The sequence below is a fragment of the Platalea leucorodia genome (genome assembly GCF_965183815.1).
Source record: "Platalea leucorodia genome assembly, chromosome: 2".
In the NCBI taxonomy this organism is placed as follows: domain Eukaryota; kingdom Metazoa; phylum Chordata; class Aves; order Pelecaniformes; family Threskiornithidae; genus Platalea; species Platalea leucorodia.
The window spans coordinates 72,343,350-72,362,180 of record NC_138824.1 but is presented as its reverse complement, the minus strand read 5'-3'; the positions used below and the strand labels follow the sequence as shown (position 1 = coordinate 72,362,180).

General features: G+C 38.2%; 1 protein-coding gene across 1 annotated transcript in view; it reads left to right on the top strand.

Annotated features, from left to right (window-relative positions):
* The window catches only part of ATP10A (ATPase phospholipid transporting 10A (putative)), a gene marked incomplete at its 3' end in the record, with an annotated part of 117,149 nt that overhangs the window by 67,863 nt on the left and 30,455 nt on the right, over window positions 1-18,831 (top strand). Inside the window, exons 4-5 of the mRNA XM_082336270.1 lie at window positions 8,911-9,044; window positions 10,643-10,895. Coding sequence (XP_082192396.1) covers window positions 8,911-9,044; window positions 10,643-10,895 — 387 coding nt within the window. The remainder of the gene's footprint in view (window positions 1-8,910; window positions 9,045-10,642; window positions 10,896-18,831) is intronic.

Sequence of the window (18,831 nt, the reverse complement as noted above, 5' to 3'; positions counted from 1 at the left end):
GGTGACATAGGAGATGCACTCTTGCATGACTTATTCTTCTACAATCTGTAACCACATGCGGAGTGAGAGCCCAGGATATTTAATTTTTGTCTAAATTTTAATGAAGAGAGTTAAACAGACACTAATTCTGTTTAGAATACAATGATTTATTACCCATACTGATTAGGAGTGATAAGCAGTACTGAATCGCGTAAATGGCACAAGGTAAATTGCTGGAGCTTGGGGAGTTTTTTATAGTGATGCTATTTACCACCTCAGTTACTACTCTCAGATGTCACAGATTGTGTAGGATGTACTGTCAACTGGTGTAAGTCAGGATAGCTTTTTTGAAAGTACATCAAGTCGTAGTGTGGGAAAATGTGTTCCTTTATTTAGCAGCACAAAGCCCTACAGTTCATGTAAAGATAAAAGTTTAGTATTAGACATTACTGCACGAGGGTGTATAACTGTCTACATTAATAGAGAGCCTGATCTACTGCAGAAATGACATTGCCAGATATGGAAATGGAAAATTTGGCAGCTTTTTTAGCACACTTCATGTGTGTGAATCTTAGTCCCCAAATATTGAGCAGAGGTTGAATACTGTAGAAGATATGCATAAATTTGTCTTTCATTATGTATTTACTTATGTACTCAATGTGGAAAATGTCTGTAGCATGTAAGTTACAGAACCATTTGAATTATGTAGCAAAAAACATGGTAGTACCTTTTGGCAGACTGTTGTTCAATATTGATGCTGTTTAATCTTCTTTATATTTTAATGTTTCACAAATGATGTGAATATATTTTGGCACAGCAAAAAGCCAAGACATCAGTTTTGAATCTGGCAGAAAGCATCCAGGTCTCATCAGCTATGCTGCAAGAGATTTACAACTAAAGGACCATGGAGCGATTGAAGTAAAGAGCGGGGACCAGCCCCTCAATAAATAAACTCTCGGTCTCCTAATTTATCACAGGAGAATGCTTTTTTCCCCCTCTTTTTAGATTTCCTTCATTAGTATCATGAAATCATGGGTCTGTTTCAAATCACACATTAGCAAGATGAATAGTAATTAGCACATCTGAATTGAAACATACCATTGCCATGTCAAACTCAGATCTTCACTCTTGTTCGTAATCTTACCAGTAGTCACTGCTTGAAAAAAGGGTTCAGATAGCTCCCAGCTAATAATAGCTCAGCTGAAAAGAAATGTTGCTGAGATATTTAAATAGGGATGCTATGAAATAGTAGACTTTCAAGAGATCCATATGTAAAAGCTGTGCTGCGACATTACTGTCAAAGTTTTGCTTGAAGTTTTGACCACTTCATAAGTTTCCAGTTTTGATTATATTTTTTCTGTTTGAAATATGAAGAGCTCCTTTGGTTCTAATGTCTGTGCTGACCAGTCTTTTGGGGAATAGAAATATTTGCGTGTGTGTGTGTGTGTGTGTTTGTGTTGTAAACATAAAAATTCTGTTCCCCACAGTTGTTCTGAAATGTGATCACTATAGGTAGCCAATGTAGCACAGGCAGGCCAGGGTAAAAGGAGACATGATAATAAAAAATCACAAAAACATTGTAAAATGCATTGAGATGGGCCTGACCCTATCCTATATCTGCAAAAGTGTAGAGAGCACGTTACTACATATGACTTCTTCACTTATATTGGCACAACCTGCATTGAACACAGTCTGGGTCTGCAGACGGACAGGCAGACTACCGGTTCTACTCAGCTTGCTTTAATATTGTTTTGCATTTTCTGCACCCTCCGATATCCCAAGCATATTTCCTCATTTTTATTTCCCCTATAAGAAGTCTTCTGTGTAAAAAGAATGGAATAAAACCTAACATGCCTCCTGCCTGTCTGGGTCTAGCCAGATTATGTACAGTATGCATGGCAAACATTCAAAAATCCCATGCCAGGTTCCAAAAATAACAAAATGGGCTTTAAAATCTTGTCTCTAGCTTTTTTTGGGGGTGGAGGCAAATGAAAAGGAGAAGTATTAGTTGGCATTCTGTTTTTTCAGCTTTTCTCTGAAAGTAAAAATTTTATTATTAGACAAGAACAGAAAACTTTATCTGGTCATACCAAAATAAGTATAGCAAGGAATTATAATAACATGAACACATGTGTGTATTTCTGTTTCAAAACTTGTCATAAGATAACAAAACCAAATTAATATAAAATCATGTTACAATTTTTTTAAGACAAAACATGTATAAATCTATACAGTGATGTCTCTTTAGTGTGCTATAGTGACACCACCCCTTCTGGAAAAAAACCAAAACCTAGACTGTTTCATCAGAATTGAGAGTCAGGAAGATTCTGACTGATGATGTGTGCTGAGACTATGTTTAAGATTGTTGAATATTTTCTTTGGGAGTGTCAAGCACTTGGAAAGTAATGCCAGCTCTACCATTTGCTTTGTAAGACACTTGAGAAACCAGCGAGTGAAAGAAAATACTCTCTTTTGAATACAGTTTTGATATGTCACCTTGTTATCTCATGCTGGTAAACACGTAACAAAGAAAAAGGTAATAGAAGGCTGAAGTGAGCTACCATCAGACTTATTTTTGCATTGCTGTATTAAACAAGGAGACTTATTTCTACACAAACTTCCAGAGTGCTGTAGCAAAGTAGTAGCTAACTGCATCTGGTCTGCCCATTTCTCCTAACTCATGGTGCATGTGTATTTTAAATGTTTAGATACTGCATATTTGCGGTGTCATCCATGAGAGAAATTGCAGAGAAAAAGAGCGTTGCACCTGCACTCGCCAGTGCGTTTCCTTGCGGGTTAGCCTTCGCGTTCCAGGCGTCTGAGCAGCTTCAGCTGGCCACTGTTTTAAATACTGACAGAGAAAAGTTTCCTTCTTTGCCTCCAAAGTTATACTGGCCTGAATCCAGAAAGAGGAAAAACAGACTGTTCAGCCTCTGTAACAAGCTTAAGGTTTATAACTCTGCAGGGCTAGAAATGGGATCTCAGCCATCTCTTCACCGGGACATAAAGTTATAGCCTTGGCAGGTTTGTTATCAAAGTGAGCAGTTGTATCTACCTCTAGTTGTCATTATTTTTTAATCCAGACTTTTATGTCTGTAACTTTTTCTTCATCATCAGTGCCCAATTGCCTTATATGTATGTTCTGTTAGTGAGTCACTGGGAGTGAGTACAGACAAGAAGGAAACAATTAGTTTCCTCCAGCCCCTGCCAGCTTCTTTCTCCCAGATTTTTATTTCACCCATGTTTTCTAAAGGTCTGGTGAGCAACAGGTGAGTTGATTGACTTCATTTGGATATGCAAAAGTAAAAAGCAGTACCAAACGCTTGTAAGGATAAGATGAGTTGTGGTGGGAAGGCTCGTTCTGTGGGTGAGGCTGCCCTCATTGGGGATCTTGGCACCTACAGGTTAACTTCAGATGTTGCACCATTGCTATGGAGCAGGTTCAGATGTCGTATAAGCTAAGACAGTAAGAACAAATACATAGTTGTGTAGAACACTTACACAAGTAATTGTATATAAAAGATTGCCATGTACAATATACCTGTCACAGTCCATTGTTACTGTCTAGTGTAAAGAATTGATGAAGGCTGTAAAATTATAAGCCAGAGCAATTACTTCTTAAGTAGATTTATCTTTAAAAAGTCCCATTTAGTAACAGGAATCAACCATCATTTGGAGACTTTATTGGAAATTCAGACTAACATCCTCATGATTTACGAGAAAGGCTAATGTAGAATTCAGCCTTAAAAAGCAGAGGAATGGCAGAATCCTGGTCGTAGTATAATTTCTACAGTATTGAATCATTAAGAAATTACTTCCACAGTTTAAGCCCAGGCAAATTTGGTTAATTCTCCAGCTGGCAAGCAGTGCTTACACCTGTTGGCATACTGCAAGAGGGCTGTTGGGCAGCCCCCCAGTTTTTGAAGCTCCTTTTGCAAAAGGTGAGGCAGTGGGTTAAGGAGGTTTGCTCTGCTCTTGTATCTGAGGCCAGTAGAGAGGATGGGCTGAGCAGGGGAAGTTCTCTCCTGATTAAAAAAAAAAAAAAAAAAACAACTTCATGTTTGTATCAGACTCACAAACTTGATGTTATCTACTTCCTTCCTTCTCTGTTTGTTTCTGATCTCTAGTCAGATGTTATCACTGCTGCAGCTACCTCAGCTGTCAAACCCACCACTTCTCCATCCCTACAGTGATAAGCATACCTGTTGAACCACCAGTGCTTTTAATTTATATTTTTTGAGCAGGGAGACGGTATAATATATTGTACTGAACTAAAAAGGACTGTGTATATGTGTCTATATATATACATATGTATGAATGTATATATATATTATTTATGGGTATATTCTACTGACTAAGAGCATTGACTAGAGGCTACATAGCAAAACAAGCATAACGGCACAATCTGCAAGTAGTCCTACTAGGCTGGGGAAGAGTACAAAGGAGTCACCAATGTGAATCTTTTCTTCTTGCAGGTCTCAGGACATTTGATATATCCTTTCAGTGCTTAAAGGGGGCTTATAAGAAAGATGGGGGGACAGACTTTTTATCAGGGCCAGTAGTGATAAGACAAGGGGTAATGGTTTTAAACTAAAAGAGGGTAGATTCAGACTAGATACAAGGAAGAAATTTTTTACAGTGAGGGTAGTAAAACACTGGAAGGGGTTGCCCAGAGAGGCAGTAGATGCCCCATCCTTGGAAACATTCAAGGCCAGGCTGGATGGGGCTCTGAGCAACCTGATCTAGTTGTAGATGTCCCTGCCAGTTGCAGGGGGGTTGGCCTAGATGACCTTTAAATGTCCCTTCCATCCCAAAGCATTCTATGATTCTATGATATTTCTTCAGGCCTGAGATCCTAGAAGCGTGTGCTAAAGTTAGAATTTTGGTCCTCATTTAGAAAAAAATTCTAACAATCAGATAAAAGCATGGAGATATAACCCAGGTGTGAAGGCTTAGAAAATAGAAGCAAATAAAAAGAACTCCACCTTTTTATAAAAGGCACAATTTTAAGCCAGTTTGCAGATTTTGGGGGACACAGGACTTGAAATGCTCAAATCCAGGTAGCCATAAAATTCAACGTTGCAACAGCACAATGTTAATTTTAGTATAGCACATGTGCTTTTCCAGGATTTCTCTTGAACTCCCAGCTTTTACTAGTTTTTTATTGCAGTCTATTTTTTAGACTGGAAGTGTGATGCCCTGCAAGTGAAGGCAGAACATCTAAACATTTCAGACTTTGCTTTAATCTTCTCCGAGGCATTGGGATACTGCAGTTGATTAAATTTAATTTTATTCATTTAGAAGAGGTTTGAAATTATTATTTGTTTTGTCTTGTTTACGTGTGAAAACATTCTAATGCTATTTTTTAATTGTTGTCATTATTGTTTAGCATTTCCCTGGTGACTGTTAATTCTCATAAGGCTGTTTTCTGTGTTTCTATCAGCTGAAATTTGAGTCAGTCCATACACACCAGACAATAAGTTGTAGTGGAAATGTTACTTTGTTCCATTTTTCTCATATATTTTGGTGCTAGCCAACAAGAATCACCAGGGCGCAGGCACTTTCGTCTTTCTTAGAGAGTCGGTGAGACACTTCTGAAAGGAATTTCTCTTGTTCTTACTGATGAACACATGGAATTGTTTTCCTTTCTTTTTCACTGAACTGATGCATATTATCCCTGGCACATCTTCCTTAGTATCACTGCTTCTGAAGCACAGTCCTTTCCCAATTTCACCAATTTCCTAAGAACATGTGAATAGTGGGTTAATCATATGCGCTACACAGCTGCTCTTAGGTGGACTGGATTAACTGTGATCACATGCACAGAAAGTCCGATGCATTTTCAAAGCATTAGATAGGCTGCACACATGCTGTAGATTTGGCCTGTGTATCTCTAGTGAGCATTTGTCCAGTATGTTTGTATATCCAACAGCAACTGGTAGTGCTCCAGCTGGGGTGCTGCCTGTCTGGGATTCTTGGGTAGGTATTCTCAGTTTTCAAAGTCAGCCAGACAATCTTCCCAGAAGGAAGATCTAAGGAAATATTTCACCATCAGGTTGACAAAACTTCTTAAACTTTGAAGACATTTCCTGGCCTTGTCATATTACAGAATAGATGATTTAACAAGCTTAATGTTTTGACATGCCGTGCTTTGTTCTGTTTTTAAATTTTCTGCAGTATACATAAAAGTGGAAAAAAGGATGGGCTGTTCAAAGAAAATCTTTTGTTACGTGGATGTACCATTAGAAATACAGAAGAGGTTGCAGGAATAGTAATCTATGCAGGTAAAAGCTGTTTTTCTGTGTGACGAGGCATACCGCCTTTTTATAGCTTCCTTAAAATAATAACAAAAATCCATATGACATCATTTGGTGTAATTGCTTCTGCAGGGCATGAGACCAAAGCTTTGTTAAATAATAATGGACCCCGTTACAAACGCAGTAAGCTTGAAAGACAGATGAATGCCGATGTCCTTTGGTGTGTCCTCATACTTCTAATCATGTGTTTGTTTTCTGCCATCGGTAAGTGCTCTTTAAAAGTAGAACCTTAAGTATCAGACTCTCTTGGGATTCATGCGCTTAGCTTTATCAAAAACATATGTATCTGCCAAAACATGAAATCCATAAAGCTGCCTCCATACTGTCCAATTTTTGTTGTGTTTTCTTCTTTGAAATATAAGCTCATCTAAATAGCTTCTTAGTATCAATCAAGTACATGCTATTAGTACCAGAGATCTGAAGGCTTAGATTCTACTACCCTTAATAGCATCCAAAAATGTCAAGTCCAAAAGAAGCCACTTTATATGTATTCCCCTCAAAATTACAGGTGTTAGAGTGTAACATGCCATTAATCAGTCAACAAAGTAATTTATGAGCAGAGAATAAACATAATTAGCACAGTGCTATTCCCCAATACTATTTATTAAATCAAAGGCACAGTGTACCACATCATTGACACACAGTCCCTGAGGCTGCAGCTTTAACATAGAAGAAATAAATAAAAGTCTAAATCTGCATAAATCCAAGCAGAAGACTCTCTAGACTTCATGGATGAAATGCTGAGGTTCAGGTTAATACTCTTCAGGCCATTTTTCTATTCACTTGTGAGAAAGAATTGAGTTTTACGTTTGGCACCCAAAATGATTCTTTATATATGGCATATGAATTCCATATCCTTAATGTTTGTGTGTTCTGTAATGTTTGTGTGTGAGTCATACGGCATAAACACCAGAACGTTTCCTAACAACCATGGTGTAGTTTAATAACAATCTTATGCCATTTTAATATGTCTCTGTGTGCCTTTTTCCAGGTATTGTTAAATGCTGCTTAAAGATGAGTTTTTCCAGCTGTGAATCAGCCAGCATATTTGTTTCCACTGAGTTCATGACACTCCTTTGTAGTGTCTCAGTGTTGGGGAGCCCAGTCCTCAGGGCTGAAGTGCCACGGTGGGCTTAATTGCAGGGAGTCACTGCCTGCAGCTGTCCCCTCTGCCACTGCATCCGAGGTGCTGCCCGCAGAGCAGCAGCAGCGGGGTGTGCTGCAGTGGCTTCAGTTCGGCTGAGACTCCCGAGCTGCATTAATGCGAATGGCAGGAGGTGGCACACAGTAGGTGACACATATGCCTTCCTGTCTGTCACTTCTGCTGCAAGGCTAGAAACCACCAGCAGAGGGCCAGAGCAAACTGCTGGAGGTGCTAACAACCAAAAACAGCTGGAAAGAAATTTGCTTGAGCCCTTGGAAACCAGAGGTGCCTTCAAGACATGCAAAGCTGTGTTCTGTAAGAGTCAGGCAAGTTTTGTACCTTCTGTCAAGAAAGTATAAGTGGAGGTACCACACTTAACTAATTCTTTTGAAAATCTGAGTCAGGATATTTATAAAACAAGTGTTGATGTAGGTCATTCTTAGTGTGGGGCTTCCAGTTTTTGCTCTCAAGAATAAAAATATAGACATGAATAAAGACATCAGTATGGTGATATGCTCGTATTGGTAGTACAGCGACAAAATAATCTGCTCACTTGGCTTAAGTATTGTTTTTATTTTTTAAGAGTTCGGTGCTGGTTTTATGTATCAAGATGTATAGGACCTTGTTAGATGTGGCTTACAAAAGATTACTTTTAAAGTAGGCCTGTGTCCTTTTTTTCTGATTTCTGACATATAGTGAAGATAGTTTGAATGCTTCTTATCATGGGGGAACTCTTCATTGGTTTTAACCTTAAAAACATCAGGCATACCATTTTAGGTCTTTTAGGACTGCAAATCTGAGTGCTGTACCTAAAAAGGCAACTTTCTGTCTCTTCAATAACAATGTCATTTTTCCAAAGTAATAATAATAACCTTATCTTTATTTAGTTATCAGCACAATAAAAATGATTTTCAACAAGGCTGAGAATTTATTCTGTTCTTAGTTCCTCAGCTTCCATGCTCTTGACTCTTCTGATACTGTTATTTCGTTAGTTCTGTAGACGTGGTGGGTAAGATTCACACAGTAAGACTGAAGTCTCTTCTGACTTTATCCAGCTGAAAGTAGTTTAGTGATGGCTGGCTAGTGATATGCCTAGTGTAGTCAATGGAGTTCTATTTTAACACAGTGAATATCACTGAAATGAATTACTTTCTAAAGAAGTCTTTATTTCTGTACTGATTACAGAAAGAGCCTAAACTACCCATGTAGACTAGTCAGCTCACTTTTTATTTGGATAAAGTTTGGTGAAATGACTCTTGCATGCTGTCCTTAAAGCCAGACAAACCCCTTTCTCAAACTCCAAATCCCAAGGCAGAAAAAAAGAGTTCAGGGCCTTTTTCAGAAGTCATGCAGAACAGTTGAAAACAAATATCACTTTCCCATGTAACTCAACTCTAAGAACAAATTCATATCATAAGCATTTTTCCTTGGAGTTAATTTGCATTTTTCTCTCTTTCAACTCTTCTACAGGTCATGGCCTATGGGTATGGCAATATGGTGAGAAGAAGAAACCAATTTTTGATGTTCCAGGGCCTGATGGCAAATATTTGTCTCCTGTTTTAGCTTCAATATATTTATTTCTGACAGTGATCATAGTTTTCCAGGTAATCAAGTTGTACATGCTGTCACCTGTGTTCATAGTTTCGTGTAATAAAGCTATAAATGTGCAGTATGTGTAGTACCCCTTCTACCACTAAGGCATGTAAGAAGCTAATCAAGCACTAAGAAGAAGTACATTTAGTCACTTCAAAATTGAATTTTAACTGTAGAAAATGTGATAATATATAACCAGAAAGCTAAATTAAATAACAGAATTGGTCTACCCAGTGGTAAAAAGATGATAACTTCTCTGAAAAATAAACAAACTGATGCACACAGTAAGCTGTCAGAGCTCCATTGCCATTGGAGAAGAAAATAATTTGAGAACCTTCCCCAAAAGACTCACGTATATTATTTTATTTTAAGCAAGTAGGAAGAGAGAGGATGCACTGGACCCTACTGGGAGAAAACAAGCTTTATGCTTCATATCCACTCACTGTGAAACAACACCTCAAAGACTGTAGGTGCCCCTGTGGGTACAGCATCCTGGTATGAACATAAGTTGTATACTTTTTTAACCACTTTCCAAAGATACGGCTCTTAACAACTCCATATCTCAGCTGGATAACAAACTCTGTTAAAAGTTTTTTGGTCATGAAGAGAAATGTATTGAATGGTGAAGGTGGTGGTAAGTTAAGAGAAGTAAGAGACTCATGTCACTGGGACATTTGGAAGTATGCCCAGTGGGACGCTAGAGGAGGTGGCATTACTGGAGGCAGAAACTTCTTTATAAAAAGGAATGAAAAAGGATGAGTTAAATTACTTTTTACTCTAAGGTATTGGGTTATGATATTAGTTAAAAAGATTCACCACAGAATTCTTTAAACACCAACCTTTAATTGTAATTTTTGTTTAAATAACCACATTTGCAACTTACATACATGCTATAATTTTATCCCTCATATCTAATTCAGCAAGCTAAATAATGTATGCAGTTAGGAATTTCTGTCCTGAAAAACATCTGCAGGGAAAACTCAGGTACAAATTAGGTATTTCATGGAGTTTTGACAATCCTCAAGAAACAGTTGAAAATCTTTTCTGGAAAAACTTCTTTTTATATATCTTTCTTCAGCAATTATAAAATTTGTTCTTCATTAAAATAATCTGCAGTGCAAAAGCCAAGGCCAAAAAGATTGTTCCTGTGGAGAGTTTTACACTTCTCATTTTGTTTCTCGTGTTCCCACAAAGTGAATTTGTAAACAGTCTATTATTTACGCAGAATAAATTTATCCTATTCTTTCACATTTACAGAATTCTGACTGTACTGTCTGTTTGGGTTTTGCTTGTTTTTTTTTTTCTTTTTTCTTTCCCAGCTAGTTTCAAGCTCACCTTATTAGCCCAAAAAAGGTTTGCTTCTGTCCAAGTTTTGCTAATCACCCTTCTAGACATAATAATGCATTTCAGCTCTGTAATTCACCATGAGTTTTCCTCATCTAACACAGTAAATAAACTCTTTTCAAACATGCTAATAGCTTTACAGTACATGCTTAAAGTACTTAGCCTCTTTATGTTTTAGTCTAGTACCAAGTTAACTAGATTTTACTAATTCAGTGTATCCTTGCTTCTGTTTTCTCCTAATTCTCTTTCTTTTTGTGTATTCTAGGTTATGATTCCAATTTCTTTGTATGTATCCATTGAAATAGTTAAAATCTGCCAAGTATACTTTATTCATCAAGATAAAGATTTATATGATGAAGAAACAGACTCTCAGCTGCAGTGCCGAGCTTTAAATATCACAGAAGACTTAGGTCAGGTGCAGTTTATCTTTTCAGACAAGACTGGGACACTTACTGAAAACAAGATGGTTTTCCGAAGATGCACTGTTTCTGGAATAGAGTATTCCCATGATGATAACGGTGAGCTCATGATCTTGTTTTCTATCTAACAGTTGTATTTTGGGCAATCTGAAGTAGATATAAAAGTTACTGTAATCTTAAATCAAAAACAAAAGAAATTGCATGGATCTGCTCAGCAAACTCCATAATAGCTGTTTTCAGATTAGTATAATTTGTCTGTGTTCAGCTGGCAACAACAATCTTATCAAAGTGTTCTGTAACATCATCTACAGTATGTTGTCAAGGCACTTAAAACTTCTGGCTTTAGCTCCTGATCTAGTAAAGCACTTGAGCACATGCCTAATTTAAGCAAATTGAATAGTGCCGCTGGTTTCACAGTTGTTTTGTGTGTTTGAAGTATACTATGTAAAATACCAGTTTTAAGCATACAGCCAGATTAGTGTCTGATTGAATACCTGGAATGAGATTATCCTTTTGTGCTGAGAAATAAATGTAAACAAAGCTGCTGGTTTTCGTATTAACAAGAAACGTAATCTGACCTGATAGCGTATTTTATGTTAGCTTTGTCAGATTCTTTTCAATTCTCCTGTGGGACAGGTGTCTACATTAAGGTATCTTCACTGCTGTATGAACACTGCAGTTGAGAGAATGTCCCCATGTATCAGGTTCTTGAAACAATAAAAAGTCACTCTTTGTCACAAGGGAATGTGAGGGTTGTCAGCCCTGTGTCATCTCATATCCCTTTTAAAATTATGAAGTGATTTCATGTTTTGTGATTTGTTTGTAATTTGTGTTATTTTCCTCTAAAATAAGATACAGAAGAGAAATAATCAAAATAGACTGAAAAATCTAAAACATGCTTTAGAGAGTTCATAAGATTCCGAATTGGGAAAAGGTATTTTGAAGTTTTGGATTATGCAAGGATTGTTCTTTTTTTCTCCTACTTTAAAGTAGTACTGAGATCTTACATTTAAGGCACTCTTCTTCAAGAAGTTAGGTGTTTGGATAGTGTTATTAGCCCAGTGTTACAGAAAGAAGAACTTGCAACAGGGAGAAGCTGTGACTTCCTACCTCTGTACTGTAGATAAGAAAGAGAGAAGAATTAGAATTAAGAGTGTGTTTCTGGACTCCTAATTGTGCTTGTGACAGTCTGAATATTCATTCTTTTTTTATTCTTCCTTGCCATTGATCGTTTGCTTATTTATACTAATTTCAGAGTGTACTTTCTTCCTTGCTGGAATGATGATAGTACTACCAACTAAAATAGTGCAGAAAGGGTATTTTTATGAGCTTGATATCATGAGCTGATATGTAGGCTGAACTCAGGCTCCTGAATTTGAGTATTGAGTTTCAGATTTTTTTCTTCAAATGTAATGTACTTAACAGAAATCTCAGTTTGTGCATGCTTTCCTCTTATGATTTCAGATTGCAATATAAATGTTAATGAAAGCAGAGTGAATTTCAGTACAAACAGAAGTGTAAAATAAATAAATAAAATAAACTGATTCTTTTTTCAGTCATGCTTTTCACGTACGGCTATGTTTGGGCTTTCTTGTAACTCCAGTCAGTACAAAATTTCTGACAAATATAATTTTTAAATTGACACAGAATTTATACACAATATTTTATACACAGTAATTTATTCTCTTTTTTTCTCCTCTACAGAAAATAGGTCTTTCTCTGTCATTCTGTATATAAATGGTGATAATTTCTATTGATTTTGTTGCCTGTAACCAGGATTAAGAACACAATAAAAACTATTCTTCATTCAAGTCTTTTGTTAGCTCTGTTCTCCAGTCTGATTTTCTAACCATCTCTTATCTTTTCTGCTGCTGAAACCTTCCTGTTTAGATATGGTAAAACGTCTGTCACAGCTCTTTCTGATTTTAGGGAGTGATTTGTCTGCCACTTTTCTGTGTCTTATACCAGAGTATCTGAATTCCCCTCTGAGGTTTTGGGGCATATAACTGATGCCATCCAGCTCTGCACCTCAGGTTTTACTGAAGATTTCATGAATCAGAAAATTGTAAAATCTTTCACTTGGCAAGTGATCTGAGGCTGCCATATACGCAAGAAAATCAAGTAAAATGCATCTGCCTTTTCGTATCCATTTCAAAGATGATCTGTGTCTTTGCTTGTCTGAGTAATTTTTCAGGCATAGTGGTTTGTTACTTAGAATCAAACACTGAGTAGCACTTTAGATGAAGAAATGAATTTAAAATTGTTGTACACAGGTCAAGATTCACAAGCTGAAACAAGTAATTTTCTACTGTAAAAGGAGATAGCTCAGGATGGAAATATACTTGTCAGCTCTTTGGCCTGTTTGTTATTCTACTGTGGCAGGGTAGCAGTGCCTGTTATTCCAGTTGCTTGACCCTCCTCATGGTAAGATCCTGTTTTCAGTTGTAGTTAGTTTTACAGAACTTTAATTGTTTGGTTCAAGTTTTCCATGCCAGATGTTTGCCTCAGGCATGAATTCTGGGGGAGAAATTTCAGTCAGAACAGCTCCATTCAGCCATATCCAAGAAGGCGGCTAAGATGTAAAACACTTTTTTCCCATGCTAAGAAGTCCTGGCAAATTTTCCTCTGAAGTCATCTAGAGGCCCTATATTCTAGGGCTTAGCCATGCACACACACATAGGGGCAAAGTTATGCCTACAGTGGCAGATTGAGGTCTGAAATTTCCTCAGTTTGGAACTTTAATTTTCTATTGAAGTATTTTTTCTGCATAATCTAGGACTGCCACGTATCTGTTAATTACTCAATCAACAGATTATGCATAGCCTTCACAAATTTTCTCTATGCTGCATTATAAGCTTTTCTCTCTAAAGTTTGTTCCGTTATGAGCAGTTAGCCCATTCTTCTCTGTTCTACAGGGATCTTTATAATGCATTTGTCATCATCATATCTGAGTTCCTTCCACTACCGCATTAAGCGATGTGTGTGACTTTCCTCACGTGTAGCTTGTTCTTTCCCCTTCTTCCTCTCCCTATGCGTGTAGTGCACAATTTGTTTGGGCTTGAGGGCTACTTAAAAGGCATATGCTACGCTGTGTTAGGTTTGGCATATTTGAGGCAGCATGGCTTTTTCTTGAGTGGTGGGAGTGTCCTTATTTTCTTTGGAAATTTGTTCCACAAAGCCATGTAAATTCCCTATGCGAAAGGTGAGCTTTATGATTAGGAAGGAGAGTTCTGTTTCGCATCAGACATGGACATGTTAATCATCGTTTTCATCATAGAGGCTTATGTGGACTTTGTGCAGGGTTGAAGCAGTTAAAATGCTTCTAAAATAGAAACTGAAACCCTGAACAAGACTTAATACTTTTTTTAGGTAGTACAGGGAGCAAGGGACAGTTTTCATAAATTTGCTGGAGAAAACATTTTCCTGCATATTTCTGTATCAGCTTTAAGTTTCTTATGAGGCTGATGGCACTACGCCCAGGAGTATTGCATTGGTTTAGTCTAGACAAGAGGTGACAAAAACATGAATAATAGAGGCAATAAATTGCACCAGCATGGGACAGAATCTCTTAGTCAACTGGAGGTAGTATGAAGTATTACACATGAGTACTGCTATGCAAGAGCTTAGTACCAAAGAGGAATCCAGGAACGCTTGTGGCGGCTATGAGGGAAGGTGTGAGTGTACTCAGCAACAGTTCCATGATGCACACTCTATCAAATATTCATCATTGTTGAGGTCACCTATAATATTTTGGTGATGGATTATGCACTGACAGGGATCAAACTGTGGGAATTCGCACTGCCAGTTTGGGCCCTGTGGAGAGTGTGTTGATAGGGATGGGATTCTTGTTACCTGATTTTAGATGTTTGTATGGAAGATAGTCATCTAGTGACTTTACAGTTAATGGAGAAAATTAAGCATTTGTAGGATCTAATTCATCAGACCTGTTTTAGACATGTACATTTGTTGTCTAATACATGCCTGTTTCTCTGTGGTTTAGAATTCTAAATACAGGTGAAGAGAATTCCCACCTCATCTGTGTGACCTGCATTCTTTAGATCTGTTCTGTTGTCTCCTTCAAAGGTTCTTGATTCGCAGAGTATTCATTCAGGAGAATAGGAAAGTGCATTATGTTAAAAAAAAAAACTCTTTCTTAGTTTGGGGGGCTGTTTTGTGGCAGAACTTTCTTACTCTTTTTGTATGTAGTCAAGAGAACATAGACTGCACATTCCAGCCACGTTGGAGAATTGGATTTATTAAAAAAAAAAAAAAAAAAAAAGGCATAAAAATTAATAAAACCTTTTCCATAAATGCAACTTTTTCTTCCAAAGGGACTTCTTATCTGCCACCTTTACAATTTGACAATCTTTAGAAATCAGGATAATCCCTCTAGGCCTTCCCCAGAAAGATCAAAACCCTTAGCAGGACTGGGTGCCTCAGGCACTCTGTGTAGCTTGTTTGTATTTTCTCTTTAAATTTGTTACTGCTTTTTGAAAAATTTTAATTTGTAACTGAGGAGACAACCAATGCCAGCAGATGTAGAACTCAGTACCTTGGGAGTGCCCCATTTTAAATCCTATAGAAGAAAGAATAACTCATATTTAGAGACATGTAAAACTTTTTTCTAAGCATATACCTACACTCACAATTGCTCTGGAAAATCTCCAGAGAAGTAGGAATGATCTCCATTTCTAAGTAGAGTAAAGAGTTGTCAATGAAGGACTTAAAGTTATTCATTTTAAGCCCCTGGGGATGCCAAGAGGGGAGAGGAAGGAAAATCTTGGTGTTTTCTAATCTCAAGACTTGTCCTTATGGGGAAATTCTTGCAAAGTAAATTAAATTAGATTATGTTAGCACACTTGTACAAATTTATAGCATGCTAGCTGCTCAGCTGACTCTTTATGTAGACGCTAGAGTGCACTTCAAAGTGAAATAAGCTTGCACTCATAAAATAGTAAGAAAATAAGGTGGTGTGGTGGTGTGAGTAGGTACTGAACATCTAGATTTACTTTATGATAGTTCAGTAACAGCCTTATTCAAATGGTTTGGGGCGAAATGGAATAATCCCATAGCAAAATTAGGGCCTACACACTGACAGTTGAATTATTCTGGTTTAGAGGGTCTGCAGATTTTATTCTACTTGAAGAGAAGTACTTTAGAGTTTCCCGATTCCACTTTTCTAGTTAGTGGAACATCTGGCTGTGTGGCAACAGTGTCTCCATCAGCCTGCAAAATGGATGCCTCATCGTAGAACACAGATAGCATGGAAGGTAAAAGAAAAACAAGCAAAAACAAAAAATAATGAAATAAAAGGTGGGTTTTTTTTTAAAAAGAATCTCTCTTCAAATACTTAGCAGCTATTACAGGAGTTTTATTTATAGCTTACTGTTGTCTTCTGAAAGATGGAAGAGAGTTCACAGAATAAGTATTAATTATTGTTTCTTCTTTGTGCTGTAAATATAAAATGAACTAGAGGAGAGTGAAATTTGACTTTCATGAATTGCATTGCTATGTTTCTCAAAGTTGTGTCTTTGCCCTTAATAAAAAACTCTCTATCAGACAAAAGATCAAGGCCATCAATTTTCAGTGCTGAAACTGAAAAGCATCCCACAACAATGTCTTTCAGGTTATAATGTTCACAGGAAAAGGTTCTGAATCGGAGAGGGCTGAGTGGGTGGAGTGAACAGCATGTTCCCAAAGAAACACACTTTGCACAGCTGAAGCATTGTGAACCTTAGCCATAACATAACGATTGAACTGGGTTTCATTATTTCTTCAAACTTCTTAATTCTTGCTGCATAGTACGTAAGACTGCACTTGAGAAAATGTTGAAAGGTGCTAAGGCCTGGTTTTTTGTTATCAAGCTTGCCTGGTATAAAACTGAAATAACACCATTTGTATCAAAAGAATTGCATTTGACTTGGTTAAATGAGATTCTAGTCTTGTATCTACTTTCCCTTTTTCTCTTTTTTCTCAGTGGCGGGAACAATTAAGTGAATGTGCTACAACGAAAACCTGTATAGTGAGCAAGAGATAGCTAATGGTACATAGACTAGAAAGGACTGTGCTATTGGTATAATACCAATAAATAAGCCAAGTGCTGCATTAGGAAACAGCTTTTGCTATGTTGAATAAACAAAATGTTTTTAGATGTAATGTAAGAAAGAGCAATGAAGAATACAGAGGTATGGTATGCAAGCATAACTTGCATGAAATGCAGTCTCTGCTTAACCGTAGACTTTTTATACATGGAATAAAATGATAATCAGTTCAGGATCTTTGGAGTCATGTATTTCAAGATGAATTTTCAGAGCAGAAGCTTAAATTAGGTACAATTATTAAAGAAAATGTATGTCCTTTTTTAAAAAACTCTGCTCGGAAGGGAATTGGACCAACTGGGTAGCACATTTTGCAAAGCTCTGAAGAATAATTGTAGCCAGTCCTTTCCCTGTCAAGGAATATTACCTGGTATGAGAAGTGGTGCAGCGTTCCGTAGTCTACCATTCAAATGCCCAGCATCCACAGCAAGGAAGATTATCCCTATGGCAAATCCAAGCTTTTCTTATGCTTTTCCTGAGAGAGGCTGAGTGTCCCCATGTCACGCCAACCCTTCTTGAGGCTGGGTTTGCTTCTAGTGAAGACAAGGCACAAAGATGGGCTTCTTATGATTGATTTAAGTCTTAAATGTTGGTAAAGTGCAGAAAACCTTACTGGTGTGTCATCTTGAGCAATGGTTTCTCAGCCTGGGGTTTGCAGCATGCAACTAGGAGCCTGCAGGAGATAATTAAGGCAGAGCTCGCACTGTCAGGCTGGGCACTACCCTCCACAGGCCTCATCCCAGGATGTACACTCCATCATACTTCCCAGTGCAGAGAAGGACAGAAGTCCTTCAGTGTGCCACTCCATTCTGGTACTTGAGGCATCCTCTTAACGTGACCCACCACGATGTCCACATGGCTCCTTCCTTCCTCGCATGCCTGGGTTTCCTTTGGAAGGAAACTGGGATGCTGGGGGGAAGCAGTGAGCAGCCTGGCTCACATTTTGATTGAGGGCCTGGATCAGTGCTTATGACATGCTGCACATCACTTTGGGCCCTCCTTCTGATATAGACAAACCTATGATCAGTTGAATTAAATTCACAGTATAGGGATCTGCACTTCCACTGGGAAATGCATAGAGGCTTCTACAGTAGAAGAAAGTGGGAATTAGTGAGCAGAGTGATGGGACAGGTTAGAACTGCAGTATGCAGCAAGTTGCTGCGTGTGCAGCAAGTTGTAAGAAGCAGCCTGTGCAGGTGAAGTGAACTTTATTTCCTTGCAACTCATTACCATGCAACCGAAGAGCCAAGGAGACCAGTGACCTCCCTAATTTTTTGAGCTATCTTCTAGGTTCTGTCATATGAATCAAAGGACAAGGTAGGAGCTGAAAGGAGAAGACAAGGGTGCTGTGCTCTTTGGTTTGCAGCTGTGTGGCTCAATGAGCAGCTGCCCTCACAGCCCTGAATGTGCTGTTGCTCAACTTCTTTCCCACTACATAACACAGAGCGTGAATCCCACCAAATAGTGCTAATGAAGGAAACTCCTCAGTCGTCTACAGTTAGTCTACATCAGCCTCAGGGCCTGGGCTGCAGGGCTGTATTCAAACTATGGGGCAGAAGCGATCTGCAGTGTGCCCTGCAGTCTCTTCTCCATGTCTCCAAATGCACTATGGCCCTTTCTACCTCCATGGCCTAAATTTTCTTCCAGCCAGAGCCAGAGTGCAGCACAGGATGTTGCATACCTGGGCATGCAGTTAGAGCAACGACGGGGTGTGTATTCACAGCCAGGACTGGGAAGCTCTCCCAGCTCCCACATTTCAGACAGAGCCTATACATGTTCCAAAAGGAGTTGAAAAAACCTCTGATGTACGATACTGTACTGGTAGAGCTATCACTATGTACCGTGTGTGGTCTGATTTCAACTCCTTCAGCTGCTTTCTGACAGCTAAAACATGTTTGAAAGTTGCAGCGGGTGGCGAGGATGGGTTTTTCTTTGAT